This window comes from Panthera onca, chromosome A1 (genome assembly GCF_046562875.1).
Source record: "Panthera onca isolate mPanOnc1 chromosome A1, mPanOnc1 haplotype 2, whole genome shotgun sequence".
Lineage (NCBI taxonomy): Eukaryota > Metazoa > Chordata > Mammalia > Carnivora > Felidae > Panthera > Panthera onca.
In genome coordinates this window covers 204,603,478-204,620,872 of record NC_138339.1, presented here as the reverse complement: position 1 = coordinate 204,620,872, position 17,395 = coordinate 204,603,478, and the positions used below count along the sequence as shown (strand labels likewise).

The 17,395-nt window shown below is 40.8% G+C and overlaps 1 protein-coding gene across 5 annotated transcripts in view; it reads right to left on the bottom strand.

Annotated features, from left to right (window-relative positions):
* The window catches only part of DIAPH3 (diaphanous related formin 3), a 516,220-nt gene extending 499,132 nt beyond the window's left edge, over positions 1 to 17,088 (bottom strand). For all 5 annotated transcript variants that reach the window (XR_013550080.2, XM_078433000.2, XM_078433008.2 and 2 more), the window contains exon 1: positions 16,908 to 17,088. Coding sequence is in view for 4 of the 5 variants with exons in the window: in XM_078433000.2 (XP_078289126.1) it covers positions 16,908 to 17,084 (177 nt within the window). In the remaining variant the exon portion in view is untranslated. The remainder of the gene's footprint in view (positions 1 to 16,907) is intronic.
* Positions 17,089 to 17,395: the final 307 nt, after the last annotated feature.

The window sequence follows — 17,395 nt, the reverse complement described above, 5'->3', positions numbered from 1 at the left end:
AGTGATATTCCAAACCAACTGAATCAGAATACCCAAAGGCAGGGCCTGTGGTAAGTAGCTGTAAAGCTCCCCCAGGTGACTTTAATGTGCAACCAGGGTTAAAAACCACTAACTTGGGCAAACTCTTCTGAGCTCAGTCTTCCGGTGCCAAGACTATCATCAAGGAGTCTCCAAAGACACACAGGTGTAGATATGGTAGATACTTGTGGGTTTCTCTGCCTCATGCACAGCATCCCTTCTCTATGTCGCAGGAGTAGACATTGTTCTTTGTGAGCCGGCCCTGACCACAGATGTGAGCAGAGCTCAACACTTAAATCCAGGCAGAGCCAATCAAATCCTCACTCTATGAGAAAACTGGATTGGGGATTCAGACGTGAGAATGAGGATCTGTCCCTGCATGAGCCAAGAGCATGTATACCTGGAATTGTGAGGCTCTGAGCCTGGCTGTGTGGAGACCAAAGCAGCAGAAGTCGTGCCCTGCAGAGATACAACATGGAACAAATGCCTAGTGAGAAGCAAACTAAAGCTGTATGACTCCAGGAAAGAGAGAATGAGAGAAGCTGCCAGCTTTCAGTCCTAGGGTTCAAATCCTTGTGAGGACCAGCTACACTTACAGTGCTTCACCCAAGAATATACCCCTCTGTATCTTTACAACTGCCCTTTCCAATTCCAAGCTAGACATTGCATGGGGTTCTGTTTCATCAAGCCAAAAAAAAAAAAAAAAAAAAAAAAAAAAAAAGGCTTTAACTGAGAAACCAGGACTCCCTAAGAACCCCATATAATACAGCCCACCCCATCATTACTACCACCACTGATTGAGCACTCTTCAAAATTATCAATACACCCTCAGGGGTTGTAATTATGGGGATAATTAGCCACTATCCCCATCTTGGAGATCAGAAAATTAGGAGTTACAGAAGTGATTTGCCAGAGTGAAATGTGGCCGGGCTGGAAATGGAACCTTGGTCACGATGACTCCAAAACCCAGACTCGTTCCCCATCCCTTTTCTCAGTGCCCACCCCCCCCCCCCCCCCCCGCAACAACAGGACAGCTGCTGGTATCAGCTCGAGGGAGGAGGGCTTGACGTGGAAATGAAGCAGTTTCTGAAGCACAGATATTTAAAAAAGAAATGTGAACGAGAAAAATGAGCATAATTCCAAGTGGATGATTATTAAGTGTTATAACACCAACAACAAAATGCTATCTTAAAAGTTCAGGTGGATGACGGGGCTCCTGAGTGGCTCGGTCAGTTGGGCGTCGGACTTCAGCTCCACATCGGGCTCTGTGCTGACAGCTCAGAGCCTGGAGCCTGCTTCGGATTCTGTGTCTCCCTCTCTCTCTGCCCCTAACCCACTCGCATTCTGTCTCGGTCTCTCTCAAAAATAAACATAAAAAAAAATTTTTTTTTAAAGTTCAGGTGAATGAGCTCTCAGGAGCTGAGAGCAAGGGATTGTAATTTCTGTAAACTGACTAACACGAACAAGAATGTCTATTTTGTGAGGGAGTTTCCCCCTTTAGGTCCTAAAGTTGCTCTCTGAAGTGTATAATAGAGATTGAGTGAATAGGGGTTTTTTTTATTATTATTATTTCTAACACGTAGAATTTAAGCTGTAGGATGTACTACAAGCATTATAAACCATGCCCTCCCAATTCAGACTAAAACATAAACCACAAAAAATATCCACATCAAAAAAAAAAAAAAAACAAAAAACAAAAAACAGATCCACATCAAAAATTACAGGGTAATAGCTAATCAAAGAAAATTAAGGTTTTTTTAATGTTTGTTTGAGAGAGAAAGAGTGAGCAGGGGAAGGGGAAAGAGAGAGAGAGAGAGAGAGAGAGAGAGACAGAGAGAGAGAGAGACAGAGAGACAGAGACAGAGAGAGAGAATCTCAAGCAGACTTCCCACTCAGTGTAGAGTCTGATGGGGTTGGGGGGGAGCTCGATCCCACGAACCACTAGATCATGACCTGAGCCAATCTCAAGAGGTAGATGCTTTACTGACTGAGTCACCCAGGTGCCCCAAAATATTAGTTTTTTTTAATTACTGATGAAGTTTGAGCTCTTTATAATAACTACATCACCACTAAGTTTTCTTTCATTAATTTGATTACTACTTTTTGTACTATTCTCTAAATTGTTTTGTCAATGAACATGAGTCCAAAGGATGATTTTCATATTGCAAAGTTAACTTCTGAAAAACAAAAAAAGAGCACATTCCCAACTGTTACATGCAGTCCTAGTGTTATTCATAAAAGGTAGGTCATTTTACATTTCTTTTAGAAATATTAACCAAGCTGAATCTAGTTAGCATCTAAGCTAACCAGACAATATGCTACACCTGGCACAGAAAGAACTATAAAACACGGCACCTGCCCTGAAGGAGGATACAATCCAGTAGGCTGTAGAGAAAAAAATAAATAAATAAAGAGCCTGAGTCACTTATTTCCCCTTTCTGGTAATTCAGAAAATAATTTCACAAAAGCAACTGTCCTACAAGGGCTACATATACTAAAATACACAGGTTCCTCATCTTAATGCTTTTCTTTGCACTTATCCAAAGGCATCTAGAAAGGTAAATCCTTGAATGGTACAGAGCAGCCCAATACAGCACCAAAATTTGCACTGTGTCATATCACCACATAGTGAAATTCCAGCACATAGCATTCTGTGTCACAAGTTAGATTTTGAACACACCAATTTCTGCAGGCAAGACACAAGCTCAAGCAACTACAGCCTAAACTGCCCTTGGCAATCTTCCAGCAGTGCCAAAATTCAACACCCTCTACCAAGAGCCCAAGGATATTTGTAAAGAACTTCTAAAAGTACATCATTTCATGACAATAACCCCATAATTCAAGCACACCAATAAAACAAGTCAACAAGGATTATGGGGAAGTCCTCAGTTGATAGCCAGAGCCATGAGAAGGCACCCAATGATCCTAACAACTTAGTGCAAATTATCAAGGACTGCAGATCTTACAAAGGTGTGAAGGTAACCCTCCCCTATTTTTCTCTTCTGTTTGAAATATAATTGACATGTAACGTGTCAATGTAAGGTGTACGAAGTGTTGATTTCATACACTTAAATATTGCAATGATTACTGCCGTGGCGTTAGCTAATACCTCTATCACAGCACCTAATTGTCACTTATTTTTTGTACTGAAAACATTTAAGATGCAGTCTCTTAGCAATTTGGGGGTATATAATACAGTATTGTTGACTATAATCACTAAACGGTGCATTAAAGATCTAGAACTTACGTTTTACTTGGAAATTTGTAGTCTTTAACCTCTCCCCAATTCCCCCATCCTTCCCAATTCCTGGCCCCTGGTAACCACCATTCTGCTTTCTGTTTGTACAAGTTTGGCTTTTTTAGAGGCTACATTGTAAGTGTTATCATAGACTATCTGTCTTTCTCTTTCCAGCTTATCTCCCTAAGCATAATGTCATCAAAGTCCATCCATGCTGTCACAAAAAGTAGGATTTCCTTCTTTCTCATGGCTGAAAAATATTCCAGTGTGTGTGCATACATATACTGCATCTTCTTTTATCCATTCATTTGTTGACACTTAGATTGTTTCCATATCTTGGCTATCGTGAATAATGCTACCATAAACGTGGGAGTGAAGATATCTCTTTGAGATCTTGATTTCATTTCCTTTGGATATATATCCTGTGGGACTGCTGAATTATATAGTCCTATTTACAATTTGTTGAGGAGGCTCCACAATGTTTTCCATCGTGGCGGCTCCAATTTACAGTGACCACAACAGGGCACAAGGGTTCCCTCTACATCCTCACCAACACTTGTTATCTCGTCTTCTTGATGACAACCATTCTATCAGGTGTGACCTCACACCTGTTTCTGTCATTGCTGCTGTTGTTTTGCTCATAAACCTTTCACTAATGGTGGCATCAGAGGCTATGAAAGTACATCGTCTTTGCAGAATGAGATGTGCATGTTATCCAACAGGAATAACTCGTCACATCACTGTAGGCAGTCTGACTTATAGGAGAAGACACTGAAGACCACGGGCAGACCCTTTAAAATGAATGTAGGTCAAAGTTTGTCATTGGCCACTAGTTTACACATGGCTAGTTAATTCAAATTAAACCAAATTAAAAAGTCAGCTCATAGAGCTAGTGACTAGCAAACTGGACATAGCAGAACAGAATATTTATATCATCAAAGAAAGTTCTGAAAAACACTGATCTAAGTAGTAGTAAAAGCTAAAGAAATGGACAAGATCATGCTGAAAGGAGGTATAAACTGGAAGATGATGATCTGAGACAGTACTTGAGAACACTAATTTAAAAGGGTGCAAAGGGGACACCTGGGTGGCTCAGTGGGTTAAGCGTCCAACTCTTGACTTAGGCTTAGGTCATGATCTCACAGTTCATGGGATTGAGCCCCACACTGGGCTCTGCACTGAGAGTGGAGCCTACTTGGGACTCTCTCTCTCCCTATCTCTCTGCCCCTCGCCTGATTGTGCGCTTGCTCTCCCGCGCTCTCTCTCAAAAATAAACATTAAAAAAAATGAAAATAAAAGGGTGCAAGGAGTGATGAGCAAAGATCAGAAGAGACAGATAATCAGCATTATCAGTGCTAATAGTGTGAAGAAGATGAAATTTGAAAAATCAGCCACCAAGTTGGCAATTGTCGATCTGCCAAAGCAATTTTAGTGGAATGAACAGAAGCAAAGGCAAGGTTGAGAAACCAATGGGAGGTGGCTTCCTTCCTCAATGAGCGCTCTCCACCCTTTGCCAATGCCATCATAATAGTAGAAAAAGGTAAGAGCTGTTTAGTACTTATGTGTTAACCCCCATTCTAACACACTTAATCATATCTAATACATAACATAGGTACCAATGTTCCCATTTTATAGATGAAGAAACAAACAGAGAAAAACACAGTAATTTTCCAAGGTCACACGGCTATCAAATACAGAGCCAGGATTCAAACTCAGGTGAATTTCAGAGCCTGAGTCCTTCAAGATTACACAAAATGGACTCCTCAATAACACTTCCCCCATTGGTTCACACTTCTCTTCATACCAGACTGAATATTAGCCTTTTAAAGTCAAGGAATAAATTGTAACTACCTGTGCCATACGGTATAAAGAACATTCAAATATTTACTGAACAAATGAAAAGAACTAATTGACAGAATTTGGCAACAAGGGAAGGAAGCAGAGCATCGATCGTATTCGGCAGGGGAAAAGAGGTCAAGGGAAAGTTGGAGAGGGAGGCTGTTTGGTTTTGCTTCTGCTTTTTCTTTTATAATGGAAGACGCTGGAACATTCTTAGAGAATGCAACCTCTAAGGAGTGAAACATACCTAATGGAACAGGACTGGGGCAAGAACGGTGGTAAAGGGATTAACCTTGAACAGGAACACAGACATTTCTTCTGTGGATATTGGAGGGGAGAGGAGGAAGAGTTGCAGATATAGAAGATTACAGGTGCAGACAGCAGGAAATTGAGCAAGTTCAAGCAAAATGTCCTTTATTTTCTCTCTGAAGAGGGTGTCAAGGTGAGTGCTAAGAGTCAGGGGTAACCATCTCTAAGATCTTTTAAGGGAACGCTGTGGAATGTTCCCGTGTGGATACAAGTGGGTATTTTACACACACACACAGAATATCATTAAAGGATACAAAAGAAAATAATAGAAGTCACCGTGGCCTCTGTACGGGAAAAAGCTGAATTGGTCGCCTGGGATGTAAGGAAGTCTCAGTGAATCTCACTCTGTAATCTTAAATTCATGGGCTTTTTAAGAAGTGCACACACTACTTTTTCAGTTTAAAAAAACTATTTACAACAAAAAAAGGATCAGGCCCATAGTGAAGGGAAAGAGAGTGATGATAATGGTTTAGCATAAAAATCAAGAGAAATGGAAAAGAAGGTAACCAAAGAGCTAGTTCAAAGCCAGGACTCTGGAGTTAGACTGTGTGTGCCGATATCCATCGCTCCCTATTCCCAGCTGTGGCACCTCAGGAAAGTCCCCAGAGCCCTCCTCCTGTGCCTCAGTTCCATCAGGTCCAACACAAGGGTGCTGAGAGTGCCCACTTCAAAGCAGTGAATTAGGATTAAGTGATTAAAATCGTGCCCAGCCCACTGTGAGAGCTGAATAAATGTAGCTATTGTGATGATGATGATTATTGAGCAGCTTTCAGGACCCAGCTAATCAACGGGGCCCAGAGACACTGAATGTTAGGGAATCAGTTCACAGAGCTGGGAAGGTTTCCACCCTGATGCAGCGGCCCAGTGAAGACACAGAGAGCCTGTCAGGTTGCTCTAGGCTTGGAGATCTGAGGCACAGAACAAGGAAGTCAGAGGCCTTATTATTTATTTACATTCTACCCTACCTCGGGTTTGAGGAGGCAAGGAATGTGAAGGCATCCTAGTTCAAAAGGAGGTCCAGGGTTACTTTTAAGGAGTGTGGCTACAGTGTGGAGCAAATGTCAGCGGGAAGCTGACAGAGAAAGAAAGAGAGGCAAGGTCATGGGGCTGGAGATCTAGATGAAACAGAAAGGGGGTGGGGGGGATATGTCCAGGACCCAAACCTCCTGGTGTGTTCCCCACCACAATTAAGGTCAAGTTGGGTCTCTGGACACAAAGCAGGTGTCCAACAGGAGCGTAGGGAAAAAGGGAGGTGAGAAGCTAAAAAGAATGGTCAAAATGCTGCTGATAACTGACATCCTGCCACATGTCCTTCAAAATGACCAGCCCTAGAGAATTCAGTCCTACAGATGAGATTCCCCTACTTTGGTATCTGAGAAAAAATCAAAAGAGTAAAACTCATAATAGCTGTCATGTATTAACTGCTAGGCACTGTGCCCAAACTACTGTAACACGCATTACCTCAAGCAATCCTTACAACAATCTGTAAGTGGACATACTGTCATCATCTAATCCATTTCACAGATAGGAAAACTGAGGCACAGAAGCTAATTAATTTGCCCAAGGATACACAGCCATATTTGAATCCAGTGAATCCATCCTGAGCCCTTTTTACCACCATAGGGCTCTAAAGCCACATTGCCAGGCCCCCAAAGGAGCCCAAATTGGCAGGCCCAGTTCTCCAATGACCCAGATTTGTTTCTGGTAACCTTTACCTGCCCTTGCCCACCACCACTGAAATCTTTTATAAAAAGAAATAGACATTTAGGGTATATCAATAACATTTCAATTTGAGTTAATCATGACTAGATTAATGAACCAGGTGGTGTAAGGTTACAAGAGTAGTTCTGCATAGATTTCCAATTAGCAAAGCATCACAAACCTACTGGAGTAAGCTCAAGCCTATGCCAAGCATTACAGAGAGGAAGAGTGACTTCCAAAAGCTCACAAACACATGCGTAAAGTAAATGAAAGCAGATTCAAGATAACATATCAATAACAGCAAAATAATACCCTCAGAAGAGAGGCTGACTGAAGTTAGAGCATGGTGCTAATTGGAGACCATCATCTTCTACGAAGAGATGAAACTGTCACATTGAATTTCTGATTTGCAGATTAAATGCATTCTGTTTTTCATGTTCATTTCTCAGACTGTCAAATTTTTCATTAGAAATGAATTATAATTGTCCTTATAAATTGCATTCTACCCAAGGATTTGATCCACAAAACAATTTAATACTACAGAACAGTCCATAATTAATGTCACCAATTCGTAAATCCTAGTTAAAAACTGAATGCTGCATAGTTTCATTTTATGATGCCCAAATAAACAACCCACCTCAGAAAAATGCAGCAATTACAGGATAAACTCCCACATCCTGGGAAGATACTTTATAATAAAATAAGCCTTATAAATGCACTATTATGGATCTTACAATTAGACTAACCCATGTATCTTACTAAGAGTTTCAAGAAATTCTACATCATAACTCCAAAAGAAGCATGTACTTTTCTTTTTTAACTTCCAGAATAACCTAGAATTAGCAATAATATCCTTGGAGAGTTGAACAGGTATTTAGCCATCTTTAACCCATGAAGGTCCCTCATGAAATAAACAAAAAGGCCTATAAGCCCTTTACCTCAAGAAAATAAAGAGCAAAGATTACAAGGAGATATTGACAGGAAGGGAGAAAACAGACATTTTAATAGGATTTATACAGTTTCATTTCTGAAGCTTATTGGAGAGTACATCGTGTTCTATATACCTCTTTTGTATGATTTTATATATATATTATTATATGAATCTATATTGTATTGTAATATTGTATTGTATTGTAATATATTGTATTATTATATGACTACATATATATATTATTGAGAGTAAACATTTCCTTTGAAGTTAAAATATATATATATGTGTATATATATATATATATATATATATATTTTTTTTTTTTTTTTTTTTTTTTACCCTCAGTAAATTATTTAGAAGTAAACTGTTTTGGGGCACCTGGGTAGCTCAGTCAGTTAAGCATCCGACTTTGGCTCAGTCATGATCTCAGGGTTCATGAGTTGGAGCCTGCATCAGGCTTTTTGCTGACAGTAGGGATCTGGCTTTGGATCCTCTGTCCCCCTCTCTCTGCCCCTCTCCCGCTTGTATGCTCTCTGTCTCACACAGGCGCTCTCTCTCTCTCTCTCTCTCTCTCTGAAAAATAAACATTTAAAAAAAGAGAAGTAAACTGTTATGAAGCATATTGTAAACATCCTTCACAACTGATAAACATGTACTAGTTACTTCTAGCTCATCACTAGTGAAAAACTAAAGGTACAAAAACCTTGGCCTGGTTCAAGTACTCTAACTTCTTGACTTACGTCAGCTCTTGGATTCCTCAAGCCAAGGTCTACAGTTCTCTTCACAGACTCTCCAGGTCCATTAGACTTTTTAAATTTTGTATTCTTCCAAGATTATCTTAAACATTTGAAGTAAAAGAAGCATAATCTGGACAATCTGAATGGCCACTCAACGACCATGCTCCTTCCACCAGGCACTTCTGGTACCCACACTGCTATGTGTGTGTACTACCACAGGGCAATAGAAGAAGCCAAACAACATCAATCATGCTACATAGGTTTTCACAATCTCCCCTACATAGGAGGAATTAAGTTGTCCATAACTCCAAAATGACACTATTCAAGGAACCACATACTTAGAGCTATGGCAAGTTAAATTTCAAGAGAAAAATGAATATAGATGCTGGTGGGCTTGGGTCCGATTCTTTCTGCCCTGTTTCAACAGCTTCATACAACTTACTAGAAAATATGTACATATGGCTCTATTTTTTTTTTGATTTATGTATTTTTTTTATCATAAACAAGTTTATAAGAGTTCACCATTTCACTCGGAGCCTCAAGTTAAGATCTTGTGAAAGAGACAGTGATGTCAGACGACAGGTCTCTACTCAGTGTGGGGCTGAGTCTTTGGATTTATCACTGTACTTTGCTTCCTCAGCCTCTGGGATTCCATTTCCATCCAAGACTCTGGCAGGCAAAAAGGAAAACAGCAAGCCATACACATATCTTTCCACTATTAAATCCAACACTGATGACTTAATTTCAGCGAAACATCATCATCAATCACATTAAATTAATGTTGTTGTTCATTTGAATTTTATTGGTTTTATAGTTTTGTTTTTGGTTTTATATGTAAATCTGTTTGAGTTTTATAGTTGTAAAAGCGCCATAAGCATAAGGAGTTATATTTTTAGTTTTATATCTATACATATATAAGCAACATTATTTTTATTATCATTCAAGTCCACATTGGAGTAGCACAAGGATTTTTTTCTAAATTTGAGGTTGTTTCCTTTGTAGGTTTCTTTTCTAAGTTTCATCTGCACGCAGATGTCAGAGTTTCATGATCCGCATTTTACACATAAAACCATAACCCCCTCCCCTCCGAAAGCTTCAGCAATTTGCTCTGACCATTCAGCCATCACAATCAGAAGTCTGCATCAACCCGAATGGCACCTGGCATGCCGGGATAAGAACTGAGAATGGGACGACTCCGCCTCCACCACACTATGAGGAAAAAGCCTGACCCCGTTAGGAGTTTCCAGCATAGGAAAGTAATTCAAATATCCAGCGTAATATCCCCAACGCCCTACGATCTAGAAAAAGATTGTACTACTGCTAGTACTGCTAACGATGACAGCAGCAACAATCCTATAAACGGCAAATATTCGCGTAGCAGTTACATTGAGCCAGGTACTATTCTAGGTCCATCACGCAGTAACCTTTAATCCTCCCAACAATCCCATTTTGCACCTGAGGCGACGGAGGCATGGAGAGAAGTAACTTGCCCAAGTAATGCATCATACAGCTAGGATCCAAACTCTAAAAGCGGTCCGGGTCCCTGCTCATAAATGCTATTCACGGTGCCTTTTCTATAAAAAGCTGTACAAAAGGATAGCAGTGGATCTTTTTGAAGAATCAAATCTATGACAAGCATTTCCGAAGTTTTCATTAATTAGCTAGTAACTGAAATATTCCAGCACCAAAACTTAACTTATTGAAACTCTCAAATCCTCCCCTAAGTTAATAACGATTATTTGATTTGCTATTTGAGAAAATTACTCCCGACGGGAAGGTATTTCAATGCCACCCTGCTGCTACTTCGAGAAAAGTTACCTTTGTAGATCCTGTTCAAAGAAAGCTCATGCTTTGATCCTTAATATCCCATGAAGTAAAAGGTTACGCTTAATCTATATTTTATAGACCTAAAAGTCAAATTAGTTTCTGGGATAAACAAGCAGAGTGTGACAGTAAGCATATTCTGTGGCGTTCACGACATGCCTAGCTTGGAGGATACTATGTGCTGAGTTAAAGACAATTACATTCGGATAATACATAGCAGTTTTGTCTTGTATTATTCTGCAAGCATAAACAAGTTATACACATGTTAATTTACATTCTATATAAAAAGCCAATTTTAAATCCAATTTATAAGGCAATAAATATATAAAGATTCTAGGACACAGCAATAAAGTTATGCCATAAAGTAGAGTTAATTCACGACAACAATAATAAAAGCATGACAAATTTTAGCATTCTACCAACTGCACAAAGGTGTTTCAGGTAACATCTGTTCAGAAGCAATTGCTACAAGACAGACTAGATGAGATGCAAGGTTTCACAGTGTAATAAATGTATGTCAGTTTGCTTGCTTCGTAATTAAAGACATGAGTCTTTGAAAAAAAGCAATTAAGCCTTGCTCTAAATCTGAGACAATTATCCCTACTCCCACCCCTTTTTACCCACAAAAAAAAAAAAAAAAAAAAAAAAGATCCAGAGTGATCCAGAAGTAATAACTACCATATATCATCTATTTTCAGCAGCTAAACATACTCCCAAAAGCCACTTTATATATTTTGGTAGCTTTTGATAAATTATATATTAACCAACAGAGAAAACTTCTTTTCCTCTGTCAGGAAAAAAACAAAAGTCTGGGACAATTCAGGCAATTTACTTAAAAGACTGGCCTGAAGAAAATAAATGATCTTACCTTATGAAGGTTTCAGTGTCAGATGGGTTAGCTGGAATTTTGACATAACACTCAAGTGCCCAAATAAGAACACTGCCTCCGATTCTTGACAATTTAACTCTAATACAACTGAAAGTATCACTTTAGCTGAGGACACAATGAAGAAATAAATTCAAAAGGCACACAAAAATAATTCCACATTTTTCTCAGCTTTCTAGCAACTTCGAAAATGAGGCAGCAGAACAAGTTGGAATCAAGTTCTAGCTGCTGTTCCAGAGGACCAAACTGTTATCTTACATCCCCCCAAATCACGGTCCAAAAGAAAATGTTACCAAAAGGAAGACATTTAGGTCAATCTGACAGTTCTCCTAAAATACACATGGATGAACTGGTAAACCAAACCTTTTAACATGGTCACCCTCATAACTACACCTGTTGTGTTCATTTCCTGTGGCTGCCAAAACAAATTCCTACAAACTTAATGGCTCAGAACAAAAATGTATTCTCTCAGTGCTGGAAGCCTGAAGTCAGAAATCAGTTTCACTGGGCTCCAACCAAGGTGTTAGCAGTACCGCTCTCCCTCGGAAGCTCTAGAGGAAACCAGTTCTTTTCTTCTTCTGGTTTCTTAGGGCTGACAGCATTCGCTGGCTTGTGGCTGCACCACTAACCTCTGCCTTTGAGTCACATCACATTCTCCTCTTCTGTAGTCAAATTTCCACCTGCCTCCCTCTTACAAGGACACCTATGTTTGTTTGCATGTAGGGCCCAGCCCGGTAATCCAGAGTAATCTCCCCATTTTAAAACCCTTAATTTAAAAATCTTTTTGTTGCAATGGCAGGCAACATTCACAGGTTTCAGGGATTAAGACCTGGTTATCTTCTGGGGGGGGGGGGGGGGGGGGATGTCATTTTTCAGCCTGCCACAGCTGCCTCCAAATGAACCCAAAGCCAAGAGGTGGCCATGCACTAATCCCATCATGCCTACTCCAATTTCAGTTCCACTCAAGTTCCCAGTACAACAAATAATAGTTCTTCCACTGGATTCCTCCTGCCACCTCACAACCTGCCCGTGATCAGGAAATCACTAATTCTGTACTCATTAAAGGTATTACTATTTTTAATGGCTCTTGAGTGAGACAAGTAGTAAAGGTTAAAATTCCCAACAGCACAGAAGAGCAATACAGGACAGTGACTAAGAATGTAGGAGACAGCTTGCCAAGGTTCAAATCCTGTCCTCAGCAACAGGCAGTTGTGTGACCTAAGGCAATTCAACCTCTGCATTTTGCTTTTTCCATCCAGCAAACAAGACTAATAATACCACACACCTCATAGGGTTGTTGTAAGGGTTAAAGGAGTTGATATACATATATATGGTGCATATATATGTATATATACACACACACACACGTATGGTACCTAGAACAGAGCTTCGTTCATTTATTAAAGTAATTGTTATTAGTAATGATGTCCAAAATGGTAGACACATATATATTACTGAACAGGGTGAAATATCTCTCACAACCAAAATTGAAGGTACAGTAATGACATAATTAAACAATAATGAACAATCTGTTCAATGGAAAGTATAAGATTAGATGCAAGATTTACACCAAAGTCTGTAACAACTCTTAAAGGATATTCCTAATTAAAAAGAAGAGTCACTCTGCCAACTGGGACCACCAAACATACAGGCCTCCTATCAAAACATTGACCCACGGCTTCTCCAGAAGCCACACATCCTGCTCTCAACACAGATATGGGGGCCACCACCTTGTGCACTGTGTGTTCGTAAGAGTAGGACTGAAGCGCCCAGCGTCAAGTAGGGCAACTGTTTTGTTCTGTTCTACAAGGGAAACAGGACTCAGGCTCAGGTACTATGAGTGTGACCTCCGGCAGGACAAAACTTCATGATCCTACTGAACTCCATCTACCTTCACAAAGCCTTCATCCAGGTACCTGCCTTGGCCTGCCAATCTCCTATGGTTTCATCCTGTCCCCAGTTACTAGCCTCAGCATCTCAATACTCACTGCTTACCATATTTTCTACTGAAATCAAGTTGGTTAGTTCACAAGCAGCCCCAAAGTAGTGGATTTCTTGTGTGGCCAAACTGTCCTACACTCACAACAGATGAATTTCTGTTTACACAGATCTATGGGGAGAAATTCTATACTACAAACTTTTATACACAAGGCAACAGTACCTTGAGACTCGCGACTAAACACACAGTAGAAAACAAGGACTGGTCTGCTTTACCAGGGCTTAAAGTAAACCAAGATTTCAGTGGGCCCCAGAGCTCATGCCTTCCAACCCAAGAACAGAGCAAGTGGCCAATTTACCACTCAGTTCTACTACCAGCTTGCAGCTTTGTGGAATGTGCCAAACACCTACATTATCGCTTTTCCTGTCGTATCACCAAACTCTGTTGCTTGTTCCAGTCAAAAGCAGCTGCCCCCAGCAACTCAAGCAAAAGCCAAGAAGTGCCTTGACATCTAGTAGTACAGCAAACTGAACTACAGAACAGTCACTTGTAGAGGCATTGCTAAGATCTCATGAGGAAGGATGGTCTCCATCCTCAAAACAAGAGTTACTAGGGTGAGACTGAGAACAGGTGTGAAATAGGTTGACTGGGAAGAGCTACTCAGAAGGCAGCCTTCAGCCTGGCATACTGAGACACAGGCCAGGAACAGAGTTAGGGTTGTTAAAGCCCCCTAAGAGTCCTACTTCAGATAGAGGTGATCCCAAATCAGTGGCACTCTGAGAAAAGCATCGCCCATAATGCCTCTTGGAAGATAGGCTAAGATAAAGCAATGAGCTTACAAGCATGGGAAGAGAGAGTAGTAAGCCATCAGGTGCAATCAATGTAGATAGTCCAAAAAGTGCACATAACAGAACTATCAAATAAAGAATAAAAAGAGTCACATAGCAAATGACTTTGATCAACACGGCGGTTAGAAGCGCTAGTCCTCACACAGCCAAAAATTCATGTATAACTTGTGACTCCCGAAAAACTTAACTACCAATAGCCTTCTGTTGACTGGAAGCCTTACTGATAACCAATTAAGGCATATTTCGTATGTTATATTATATACTGTATTCCTAAACAAAGCTAGAGAAAAGAAAATGTTATTAAGAAAATAGTAAGAAAAAACAGATTTACAGTACTGTACTGTAATAAATCCATGCATTAAGTTGACCTGTGCAGTTTAAACCCATGTTGTTCAACAGGCAACTGTAATTGCTAAACTTAAATATTCCAAGCAAGTTAAATTAAATATCCAAGCAAGTTAAATATTCCAAGCAAGTTATCTCTGATAACAGAATTAGTGAAATGGAAAATATAGCTAAAGAAACTATAAGTATCTAAATTAGTTTCAGGGATTACAAACAGTCCAAATTACCTCTAAATTAATTATGAAGACATGATTCAAATCAGACTCCTATCTAAAAACAAACACTGGGTGCATCTGGGTGGCTCAGCACAGAGGCTGCTTTGGATCCTCTGTCCCCCTCTCACTCATGTGCTCTCTCTCCCTCTCAAAAATAAATAAACATTAGGGCGCCTGGGTGGCTCAGTCGGTTAAGCATCCGACTTCGGCTCAGGTCATGATCTTGCGGTATGTGAGTTCAAGCCCCGCGTCGGGCTCTGTGCTGACAGCTCAGAGCCTGGAGCCTGTTTCGGATTCTGTGTCTCCCTCTCTCTCTGACCCTCCCCCATTCATGCTCTCTCTCTATCTCAAAAATAAATAAACGTTAAAAATAAATAAACATTAAAAAAAATAAAAAATAAAAACAAACACTGTATTTTTAGATATGTTTATTAACTTTAAAGCTTCAAAGTATTGTTTTTAGAGGTCTTTTCATCTTTACAATAACCCTTTTAGCATACTTAAGAGTGGCACCTGGGTGGCTCAGTCAGTTAAGGGTCTGACTTTGGCTCAGGTCATGATCTCATTGTATTTGAGTTCGAGCTGCGAGCTGCGTGGACAGCTTGGAGCCTACTTCAGATTTTGTGTCTCCTCCTCTTTCTCCTCCCCGCTCACGCTCTGTCTCTCTCTCAAAAATAAATAAAAATTTAAAAAATATAAAAACAACATACTTAAGAAATGAAAAACTAGAGCTAGAGAAGAGCTAGAATCCAAATCATGTAGATACATCCTTCAATGAAACTAAACCTAAATATTAATTATTTCACTTCTGTTTTCATAACCTCCTTGCTGGAAGTCACCGAAAATCCAAAATACCTCATGTATTCTGGAGCATAGAAGAAACAAAATGGAATGGCATCATTAACCCAAACAAAAGACTCTAAAAGGAAGAAAAGTCATTGCCCCAGGATTCTTCTCATATTGGCTAGAATCCTGCCTCGCCAATTTAACTCCATCCTATTTGTTCCTCAACTCTACCAACAAAACAATCAACAACATAGTTGACCCTCCTGCAAATTCTGCCAGTCCTATGGCCCTCTTGCTACTTAATTTAGAAAAATTAATCCATGTTGTCCCTCATTTTCAGTATTCTGATACATCTCATAGCTCTGCTCCCAGTTTTATTCAACCATTACTTTTAATTGTTAGCAACTCACTCCTGCTCCACAAATGTCTATTCCCTTAAGGTATGTATCCTGACTTAAATTCCTAACGAGATTTATTTGTTCACAGAAGGCACATGCTGTGTTGTATAACTGTGCCTAAAACTGAAAAAGTTATATTCCATAACTCCATATTCCTAATTAAATGGAGGGGTCAAATATTAAATTCTCAATTGTTAGATTTACCCCAAATCTATTAACCTTCTGTGATTTATTTACACACATTTTTACAAAGCAGTCATCACTGCCTATTCTTTCACTAGTGGACACCAACAAAAAGATTCACAAACCGCTGATCATGACATCTCCCTTGGGTGTTAAAGTGAGTAAGAGAAGCAACCAGAATAGCGAGTTTCTTTCCAATATAAACAAAACATTCCTTAGCAGTGACTACATAGCCCGCCAAGTTTTAAAACCTGTTGTTTCTCCTTGGAAAATTACAGCAGAAAAAGAAATACTACCCCCTAAAAGTTCACTTTGCTATGTCTCATACCCTCGGAAGCCAGAAGGGTGGGGAGAAGTTCGACTCAAAAAAATGCAAGGTTCACCTAGGTGACGTCAATACATTCACATTTGAACTGCTTTTCATGTCAGCCAGAACAAATGTGGGGCAACACAGTGACCAGTGAGTGTATTTGGCAGTGGGTCCAAACAGAACTGGACCCTGTCGTCGTAAATCTATTAGGAGACTGGAAGCTCTAGCAATCTAGAACAAAATGTAGCCCCCGACCCATTCCCGTTTACACCGTGGACCCACCCACCCACTCGGCTGTCAGCCAAGTCAGAGTTTCATGAAATTGAAGGATCCTGGGACCTGAGCCGCAGCCCTTCGGCCCTGCAGGAGCTGCCCCACCAAAACTCCAGGCGAAACTTACAAACTTGGGGCGTTTCTCTCCAGGTTCCTCCGCGCCGCTGGGCGGAGGGTGCTGAGGGCCCTTCCGGCCCGGCATCTTGCTTTCCCGGCAGCTACGGAGCGAGGCTGAGGAGGGGTAGGGGGCCCCGGCGGCCGAGCCCTGCTTCGGGTGGTGCAGCCGAGGCCGGTGCCGATCCATCTTTCTGCGCAGCTCTCGGGGACGGAAAGAAGGCGCCTGAAATGCAAGCCACAAGCCGTGAGCGCAGGAATCTGCGGCGGATTAGCCTTCCCGGTTCCGCCGCCAGCCGTGCCGGCCCAGCTCAGCCCAACTGCTGCTGCCGGGGCCGCAGCCAACACATCCGAAAACTCCCGCCACGGCTGACGGCTCGGGACCCGCCAATCACGCGCCGCTTCGTCAAAGACATTCCCGGGATCCGCCTTTTCCGGGCAGAGCGAAACATGATTGGCTGTGCCGCCCGTTCATTTCGCCACTCAACCGTGGCAGCTACC